The 10940-nt window shown below is 25.7% G+C and overlaps 2 protein-coding genes across 2 annotated transcripts; one reads left to right on the top strand and one right to left on the bottom strand.

Moving 5' to 3' along the window:
* Window positions 1-222: 222 nt before the first annotated feature.
* LOC132930633 (gamma-interferon-inducible lysosomal thiol reductase-like) lies at window positions 223-2852 on the bottom strand. Its single transcript, XM_060996607.1, has 5 exons — window positions 2581-2852; window positions 2354-2488; window positions 2003-2176; window positions 651-809; window positions 223-531 (listed from the first exon to the last, which is right to left on the bottom strand). The coding sequence occupies exons 1-5, from the start codon at window positions 2722-2724 to the stop codon at window positions 439-441; spliced, it is 705 nt and encodes a 234-aa protein (XP_060852590.1). The 5' UTR covers window positions 2725-2852; the 3' UTR covers window positions 223-438.
* A 3860-nt stretch (window positions 2853-6712) lies between these two features.
* On the top strand, window positions 6713-10225 carry LOC132929722 (pickpocket protein 28-like). Its single transcript, XM_060995253.1, has 7 exons — window positions 6713-6872; window positions 7388-7601; window positions 8825-9095; window positions 9281-9346; window positions 9424-9568; window positions 9649-9749; window positions 9812-10225. Exons 1-7 carry the CDS (start codon window positions 6739-6741, stop codon window positions 9964-9966), a joined length of 1086 nt encoding a protein of 361 aa, XP_060851236.1. The 5' UTR covers window positions 6713-6738; the 3' UTR covers window positions 9967-10225.
* The last annotated feature ends 715 nt before the right edge of the window (window positions 10226-10940 follow it).

The following is a 10940-nucleotide window of genomic DNA, read 5'->3' as shown; positions in this document are numbered from 1 at the left end:
TACAAAAAAATATATTTCAGTATATATATTGATAATTAAACAATATGTAAGTAAATAATTATTATCGCAAATACTTATATCGCTGATTAAACTTATCGGTATATTATAATAATATAAAAAGTTACGGAACTCAAATTGTATTTTCAAGATAAGCACAAGGTCATTATTGTAACATAATATATATGATATATAGTTATAATAATTTATTGTAAATGCTAAATATAAAATAATTATAACTAAAATTTTTATTTTGAAATGATGATACATCAAATTATAATATACATTTCACAAAGTAGTAGTACAATGTAAGTAATTATTTTAACCATTAACTATGAGTTACAAAAAAATATAGTTAATAATTACACTTATAGCATTATATTACTACTTTTTTATACTGGACGGATATCATATTGTTTAAAGTTGTTTTTCTTCAATTAGTTAGCATATTCCAGCGGGCTTAGGATGTAAATATTTACAAATAACGTTTGCTATGTTATATTTTGCTTCGTCTTGTTCATTTTCGTTGTACACCTGAAATTCAAACAGTTTAAGGCTTAAAAATACATATGATACATTCAGTTTAATTGATTACCCGCGACTAAATGCGTTTATTAAACAGTCGACATTTTATATTGGTGTCATAAACTTACCCCATTAATAACAACAGAAGGAATTTGAGCCGATCGTGGTAAAACGCTCTGTGTCCGATTGCTATACTGAACCATTAACGAATCGCTTAATTCTCTGTTTATAAAACATTTCTTTATCTTGCCGTAATATTCATCGTATAAACCCATATTTCTTGTACACTAAAATTAAGAATAAATGAATAAAACACATGCTCAAAATATTTAAATAAAAAAAAAAATAAAAAAAATTGAAATACATGTTCTATATTACAAATAATCTCTTTTATTCCATCATATTATTATAATAATAATCACACAGGTTATCTATCATTAAACGCTCATTGAATATAATAATTTAATTTTTAACAAAATAATTTCATCTATTTGGAATACTTTTATTATACTGTTTATCAATTTTCCAATTACTCTTGACAAATTATAGAATATGATCACAATAATACTTTATTTTAACATAATTATAATAAGTCGATTGTAATAGATGAATTATAAATGAATAATTGTATTATAAATAAACTTAAGTATGACACATATTTGGAGAAAAATAGCAAAAGACTTTTATTGTTTAGAAGATTTTTAACTTTAAAGCCAATTGAGAAATGTATTTATTTTATAATGTAATGATGTTTCATTTTCAAGCAACGATTTATTTATTGAAAATTTAAATTTTCTAATTAATTTGGTAGTTTATTCATGAGTACAAACAATTATACCTACTAAGAACAGTTTTCGCGGAATTAGGATACATTTTTCAGATGCGGGGATATAATATTTTTGACAAATAATTGAATTAAGATAATAAGTGTAATTTGAATTGTTAGTCAAATATTATGTTCTATACATTTATTTCGGATAAAATGCTAAAATATAACACTGAATTGTATATATTACTATAAGTAATAATGCAAATTGTAAGATATTTATTTTTATCCATTTTTAAAATAAAATAACGAGTTTATAGTGGTATGATATAGAAACCAGAAGGTTCTATATTTTTGGAAATTTGAATTGTTATAACCTAATCTATAGATAAATATATTTTTTAATATTCTAATAAACGATATAGTTATTATTCAACTATTAAATCAATCTTCGATTCTTGTTATTTAATTATAAAGTATAATATTTAAAGAATAATTTAATTGAACAATTTTAAATTTTAATACGAAAATCGTTTTACTTCAAATTTAAGATCGTAACTGGTTTCCGTGATTTTCACCGGATGAAATTTAACTGTACTATGTAGTATATATGTTGTATATTATGTATTTTCGTACAGTTTACAAAAACTTCACTAACCAAACAAAATTATCAGAGTGCCTACTACATTATAAATTAATGAAAAAAATTCTTACTTGATATCCCGAATGCCTTTCACCTGTAGAACTCATGTAACAAACCAAATAATTGGCCAATATTTGCAGTTTGGATGGTAATACATGAATGCTACACGCTTGCCATTTATTTTTCATACATTCAGTCAATCCCTTTTTACATTTGAAAAACCATTTTCCTTCAAATAATTTTTTCTGTAACGTTTAGAATAATATAATATATAAAAGTTAAAATTTTAATACATATAGTTACAAATATAAAAAAATTAAAAACAAAATATAAATTATTTTCATCAAATAATGATCTCGACAAAAAATTAGATAGATAATTTGTGATTATTTAAATAGGCAATAATTATCAAATACACTCACGTCGGCATTTCCAAAAGGCACGAAATCAAAGTTGACATATTTTTGAAACTTCGCTAAATTTGGTCCTATTTGATCTTTGAATAAATCTACAGAATCCAAGCATAAACTATCGTAGTATATTGACACAGTTATTTTCTGAAAAAAAAAATGGTGCAAATATTAATAATTTTATTTCTAATTTCTTCCAAAACCAACAATTAAAGTATTGGAAGTGTTGTTTTACTCACGGGCGCGGAATTTTGATTTTCAACGTGAGGCACATCGTATAAAGGTTTTATCAACACCTTTTTAGCGCCAGCTAAATCCATCGAACTAGTTTTAGTAATTATTACTAATAAAAATATGACGGAAAATGCAGTACTAGCAATCATTTTTAAGGATAGCTTATTACAACCTATAGAACAGCCGTACTCGGTAAAATTGTTAAATGATTGTAAAACCGTTTTAGTCGCGCCTATATAACCACACAGTATGCTCCTCGTCCGTTTATCTACAAACGATTATTTTTACGTGTGTGTATAGGTACGGGCATTGATTTTATAATATTCTAAAATCAATGGTATGGGTACTCGAGACATTGTACTTTGTTTATGCATATGATAATAGTAATAAATCATTTGTGTAGAATGAAAATATACCTATTGCCGTAAAATCGGATGATATATTTTTTATCTCAAACGGTTAGGTATTTAATTAATAAAAACCGTTGTGTTAGATTACGCATCCATTAAAGGCCATATACCTACATAATAATATATGTTTGTAATAATAAACAAGATCTCGACATTAATTGATTCTTTTACAGTCTAATATTCGATATGAATAGTAACTAAAACCTATAAGCGAAACTATTAGGGTGACATTTACGAGAGTGCCTATAATATATTTTATTCCAGAATTTTGATTCTAGGGGTACTTATGTTATATTGTATTATCATATGATTTTAATAATACTCGTATTAAAAAAAAAATAGTTTAATTTTCTTTGAAAAATTGTGTTTCTTTAGTCTATCATATAGCTGTTTAAAAAAATAGTTTTATAACATTTAATTGTTTTATATTTTTGATAGTTTATTACATTAGATTGATCATTTTAAACTATTTATTCAAATAAAACGAATTAGTATAATAAGTTGGCAGTTACTTATTGTAATATTTGATACGTATGATACGTAAATGTTTCGTTTTTTTATTTATTAATTAAAATAAATAAATAAATAGTTTTAAACTATTTTTATACCAATTACCAAATTTAATTAAATACAATGTCAAAAAAAAAAATGTTAAATGCTGGTTTTTAAACTATAGGATCAAGTACTGCCTCCGCCTGACCACCCCACTCCCAATAACCACGTCAATTCTTAAAATTGAATATTCATACTATATTGCTATAAAGCCTTTAGCCTTTATGGCTATAAGGTATACCTATTGGCTACTATGTACAATCGTACACTTTAATGACACTTTACTATACATATTTAATGACTGCACGGAGTGTAAACAGTCTTTAGCTACTGCTGGCTGATACTTCAATGGAAAATTATAAACATAGAATGTTTTTAAGACTCAAGTACGTACTCGAGATTTGAATGCTTCAGTAAGCCACTCGATATTATTCAGAAACCCTCTATAAATGAAACGCGTATTACAACTATTTCGACTATTGAAGTAATAATATTCAAACATATAAATGTAAAGAAATGTTGACATCAGTTTAAACGATTTGTTTTTCAGTAATATTGTTAAAATAAACGAATTATTTTTATGACGTTTGATTCTATATAAATAGATTGATGAGCTGTAATAATTTGTCGCTTTACGCACTAAATAATATGGTTTAGGTTGAAAAGAGCTCAATTATAAAACGGTCTTCTAACTGTTATAGAGTTGCAAAAAAAGAAATGTTTAACACCCGCAGCGAAATTGTAATTCAAAGACACCGTCGTAAGTCTAGGACAAAAAGTTCGAAAATTAAATCTTTATTACTGCCCAATAATAATTACTTACGTGAATTTTCATCGATCACAAGTTTACATGGCATAATGTATTTGGGTGAACCCAAAAGACCTCTATTGGAAAGGTGAGTAAAAACAACCAATAATCAAACAATGGTTGTTATGTCTAAAAATTAAGGTGCACCGAAAAATGATTACAAAACACCAGTCGTTATCACCTACCCATTGTGTAACATTACATATAATTTTTATTTTATATACTAGTTTGTGATGATAATGTGTCGGGGTGATCATAAATAAAAGTTTTAAAATTCCTATATGAATGCATATGATAGGAATTCTTATGATACGGTCCAAAAAAAGTAAAAAGTAGTGGCTGTGGCCATTTTAGTGAAAATCATTTTAATGACATGATACATAGTTCAGGTGTATTGCAATTTATTAATATATATATATTAATAATGTACATTAAATATATGTAATATGTATATATATCAAAGTCAAAACTTTTAAAATTTGATTTTATTGGTAATATTTCTAATCCTCAATTTTTTTGGATTAATATATAATATCGTAAGTCACGACATAATAATATAATATTTAATAAGATATATTATACTCTATAGTCTATAGTCTATACATACTACATAGTCATATATATACGTTTATGATTTGTTTATCTGTATTTATATTTGTACATATTATAATATATTTTAATGCAATCATGTGATTTATAATAATTATTTTCTTATCACTTTTTTTTTTTAAAGTGTATTTTAACTCGGGATAATATTGTTCTAAGTATTTATTATTTTTATTATATTAATATTATATACTTTATGAGGTAACCTTATGAATCAAGTTGCATCAATAAGTCAAAATCACATTTAAACATTCTAAACTAAGAAAACAATGAGAATTATTTTTATTAAAATATATAAAAACATGTTGTGATAAGTATATATATTATAATTTTGGTCAAAAGCACAATATTTTTAATAAATAAGTTAAATATTGAACATTAATAAATTTAGATATCTGCCTAATCGTATTGAATTCGAATAAAACTGATTTAACAAACAGTGAAATTAAGTCAAAAATAAGTCTTTAATTTGTAGTTTTTTATTTTTTATTCTTAATATGGATATTTTTTATGATATTATTTATATCATTAATCATTATATTATACTAGAGGTATTTATATTTTAAAATAACGTCAATTTTTTAGGGTTTTTTGGGTTGGTGTTATGTTTTTGGTAATGTCCCTATGTGGCTTGCAAATTTATCAATTATACAGCAATTGGTTGAGTAGTAGAACGATATTGACGTTGGATAACAATAAGTATGGCATATGGGACCTGCCGTTTCCGGCAATTACATTCTGTAGTGATATTCAGCTTCAACATATCGACAATAGGACAGTCGGAGACAATACGTTTAATAAGTAATACTACTAATAATTATTATTATCTTTAAAATTATATATGTATCATTTTTGATTTTAGAGAAACCGAAGATGTAATAAATTTACTGTGCAATAAGTTTGAACTTTATAAAAACGTGACTTTAAAAATTATTGATTCAAAATATTGGGAACACGTGATTAAGGTTAGACAAATTTTATTCAATTTTTATTATTTACTAAGTTTTCTATAAGGACATATTATATACATATATTGTATTTTTTTAAATGTAATTTAAATATGAGATATTTAAGACATATAATATATTTTTAGTTTATTATAGTATAACGAAATCGCTTATTAGGACTAACACATTTTTCCGTTATAAATAGTTTTCCATTTTAGAGTGCTTAAAAAAACTACTGCATATATTTAAATAGGGACTATTAACATTTTCCGTTAAAATAAACCATGATTAAGGAGAGTTCCATCTTTATAAGATTTATTATAGTGAAGTTTTATTCTATATTTATCTAATTAAAAATATATATATATGTAAACTACTTAAAATGATACAATAATACAATGTTTGAAATCGTAAAATAGTTCACTACATATATAAAAAAAATGTTAGCATTAGAAATATATAAATATATAATTGTATATATAATATATAGTATGACATCAATGCGTGTGTTCTTAGTTATTAACTAAATGATAACCAATGACATATTGACATGAAGTAATTAATCAACTATTTTCAAATATTCATAAAAACATTTTTAAGACATTATAATATTATAAATAATAGTCACATTTTTATTGTATTTCTATATCTGAGCAGTTGTGGGGGGGGGGTGTTTTAAGCGCATTAAATATTCCTACCCCTAATTATTGCTATATAATACAGTATAATACCTGTTGTTTTTAAATGAGACGAGTTGCAGCCTGCAACTTGCAGGATGATACTTATGCGTTTTATTTTAACTTTAAGAACCACAAGACTGATTGTAAGAATTTAATCCCGATGTTATTTTGGATTCAAGACGAAATCTACTCGCCTTGTGATTATATCCAACCGATAATAACATCATATGGTCTGTGTTATTCAATTAATATGATTCCTCATCATCTGTTGTTGCACAATAATTATCTCCAATCGTAAGTATTAAAATCGTGTATTTAGTACCTACATCGTCATAATATAACCAGTGAAGGATTTAGGAAAAGGAAAAAATGCAGAGAGTATAACGCACCGAGCCTTAAGGCTAAGTTTGTTTTAGGGGGTCTCAAATTGATACACTAGATTTTTAAATTTTATGAAGTGATAATTAATTATTGAGAATATCGAATTATTGTCAAGAAAAAAATTATTTTAAGAAATTATATTATTAAGTGACTCGATTTAAAGGAACTCATGACTCATGAGCCATGAGGTATTTACATAGTCAAAATATATTTTTTTAAATCCATCTTCTCTCTTAAATACCATAAAAAATTAATATATCAAATAACTTATAAAAAGAAATTTGTTAGGATACCTCCTATATTAGTAATTGCACACCGGTCGTCTGAACCTTAGATCCAGCACTGATTGTATGAATATAATGTTATGTACAATAGATCGATTCACATGGTTTCATTCCAATACTAATAATATTGCTTGTCCTACGCAGAACATCATTTTTAAACTTGACACAAGCTGATATCATAGCAAAGAAAAACCAAACCACCTGGACCCCAGAAACTGGTTACAGCCGAAACGCAACCCCGTTTGACGTACCATGGAGAGTGACGGGCGATACCGTCGACAATGCGGTTCGGTTGGTTTTTGATTTGACGAACAAGAATTTAGGAGACCACTGTCCGAAAAGAGATTCTGGACTAACGGTATACCGATTATTATCGTATATTTTATTTGATTTATTGAAAATCAGTTATTGAAAAGCAGATATTTTTTTAATAAATATACAACATTTTTTTTATAAAAATTAGGTATACTTAAAATACTTTTTTAAATACAAACATTTATATAACAAAATTAACATTAAAATTTAATAAGTAAATAGCCATACAAAAAACCAAGTATTTCGGGGGGGGGGGGTGTTTGAATACCCAAAAACCCTCTTGTGTACGTGCCTGCATAGAGTAAAACTAGCGAAAGGTGCGAAGGTAAAAATGATGTAGTTGTATATCATTTGATTACCTATATGCTATATGATAAAGTAAATGAGTAAAATATCGTTTAATATTAATAATATAGGTAGATTTATGACAGTATTTATGGACTATGTGCATCATTGCATCAATGTTTAAGGTTATGTCTGCATATGTGTAAGTACGTCGAACCCGTGCAGATACTTGCTTCAATATAAAATCAAACTTATTGCATTGATAAAATATTTTATCATTTTTAATTTCGTCAACCATATCTATCAAATTATATTATATTATTAAATTCATATTTTTATTTTAAATTCTATATTTTGTAATTATTCATACCATGTACTTAAATTTTTTAAACAAATATTCACCAACTTACTAAATTAAAAATAAACTCAATTCAAATGAATCATTAATTCATAACCCATTCGTTACATCTATGCGTACGTTTATGACTACCTATAGCTTATAATAATATATACTCGCCTCTAATTTAGTGGTTAAAGTGATTCGAAACAAGTACATTGGGTCACTAAGAGAAGATATTAAAATGGTCTAAATAATAAGCACTAAACGGAATACATATTCATTCCTCTTAAAAAAATTATTTTGAAGGCATATATTTTTTTGTTTACCTCGTAAATACAATGCTGTGATAGGTAAACCTTAGATATGTATAAATATATTATACATATATATATATATATTTTAATACTTACTGTTTAGTGTTTTTATAAAAACTATTTTATATCTACAATCTACTTACAAATTCATATTATTATCTATAATTAAAATTGAATGTAAAATTTAAAATAAAAAAATAGCGAAATAGTATCATGTGGTGTATTGCGACCACTGTCACAAATCTATAGTGGCGTATTTGTCTTTGTCGTTTCCATATAAGTATCTATACAAAAATGGATTCCAATAATATTTAAAATGAATTGCAGTTGATTGTTCATAGTCCAGCGGATGTTCCAGTCGGAATCCAACCTACAGCTTACGTTACCGGTAGTAGCATGCTATCTGTTGCATTATCACTGAATATTATACGTACCTCACATAAAATTAATTCATGGGCGCCAAAACTTCGGAATTGTTATTTTCAACATGAAAAAAAACTGAAGTTTTTTAAAATCTACACACTTCACAATTGCGAAATTGAGTGTAGAGCCAATAACACTTTTAACAGATGCGGTTGCAATGCTTATTTTCAACCAAGTAAGTAGTATATTATATTCTATACTATACCTTCTGCAATTATAAATTATCTATTATTTAATTTTTAAGAACACTTAGTACTTACACACACAAATATTGAAATATACCATTTAAAAATTAAAACACTTTTATTGTATTGTAATACTTATGGGTTGCAATATAATAACAGTCATGTTATTTTACAGGAGATCCGGGAGCTCCGGTTTGCGGTACTGATAGTTTAGAATGTATCAGAGAATCCTCAACTATCGGTAAGTTTTAAATTTTATTTTATTAAACCTTATAATATTATATTTTAGTTTCTTATATTCTAATTCGTGTTTTTTAGGTTATTCGATTTTTAAGAAAACACTAAACATGTCAATTAACATTAAAGGTTGTAATTGTTTGCCATCGTGTACAAGTGTTCAGTATGAGTTTGAAACTGTGGAATTTTTTAGGAACTGGACAACAAATTCTACAAAACCAAAACTGTAAGTAATAATTGAATCATTACTGATAAAGTTGATTAAAAAACTAATTATTTTATTGATGTTGTTCGGATTTAACGTAGAGTTCTCACCGAAGAATCAGCTTTAGTAATGACTTACTTTAAAAGGAAACATGTTATTGATATACAAAAAACTCCGTTGATGCCTTTCAACGAACTATTAGGTACAATTATCTTTGAATATTTTTTATTATTTTAATGTTTTGTAAATATTTTTTTTTTTTAGGTAACATAGGCGGTTTGTTTGGATTATTTCTTGGTTGCAGCATAATCAGTTTTTTTGAAATATTATATTTTTTTGTGATACGATTATATTTCGATCGACGAAATCGTAGAAAGGCCAAATCAAAAATAATGCCAAGTTTTATCCTTGAATCATAAAAAAGATAGTACAACGCCCATATTAAATATAAATAACTTTATAAACATTAATAAATAATAATAGATACAAGATACAAATATTAATATTAAACACTGTAGGATTTTTTTTACACGTAAGGCGCTATCATTATTTTAAAAAACATAAATAATTTTGAAATTTTTTTTTTCCTAATTCGAAGTCATTAAAAATAACATTTATATTATTTTTTAGATTTTTATTATTTTAATAAAATTTACATTTTTAATTTCATATTCCGGGGAAAAATATTTGCAAAACGGTTCGATATAAAAATTGACTAAACGATTAGTTAACTAGTTATATGCATTTAAAGATTAGATATGCATTGCATATGAAGTGGGTAATTTTAAAATTGTATTTATATTTTATATGTATTGTCATTCAAAATAGTTAAAATCATGATTAGTAAATGATAAGGAAAAATATAAAAATGACGGAAAATAGTAAATTATATCAACGGTTTGAAAAATATTTATTTCTAATGACTTCAAATAATGTAATAAAATTATTCTTAAAAATACTTATAGTTTTCTATTTACTCTATGTATACAATCTCTAATTAAGTCTTACTTAGCTGGCTGACATGCACGACTATACTGCAATAGGAACATAAATAATATAATAGTTGACATGAAGTAAGTACCTATACCTACTCTAAATAATAGGTACGTGAATCAAATAAAAACACATTGATTATCGATTACAAAAATAATATAAGCCATAATAAGTCGTTCGTAGGATTCAGTACCTACTCGATAGAGCTGTTTAAAACTTTTAAGATGCCATAGCAATCATTTGAGACTAATTACAGACCAGCTCGTCTTAAATCCGGACTATAATATCTGGGCAACTATATGACGCAGCATGAATGCTATGCCGTTTTGGCATATTTTTTGTGTCATACACTCAGACGATAGCTTTTATTATAGTGATTATTTATACAGTTTTTATAGTG

The sequence above is a fragment of the Rhopalosiphum padi genome, chromosome 4 (assembly GCF_020882245.1).
Source record: "Rhopalosiphum padi isolate XX-2018 chromosome 4, ASM2088224v1, whole genome shotgun sequence".
In the NCBI taxonomy this organism is placed as follows: Eukaryota; Metazoa; Arthropoda; class Insecta; order Hemiptera; family Aphididae; genus Rhopalosiphum; species Rhopalosiphum padi.
Note: the sequence above shows the minus strand (reverse complement) of the source record. Positions and strands in the feature narration are given on the sequence as shown.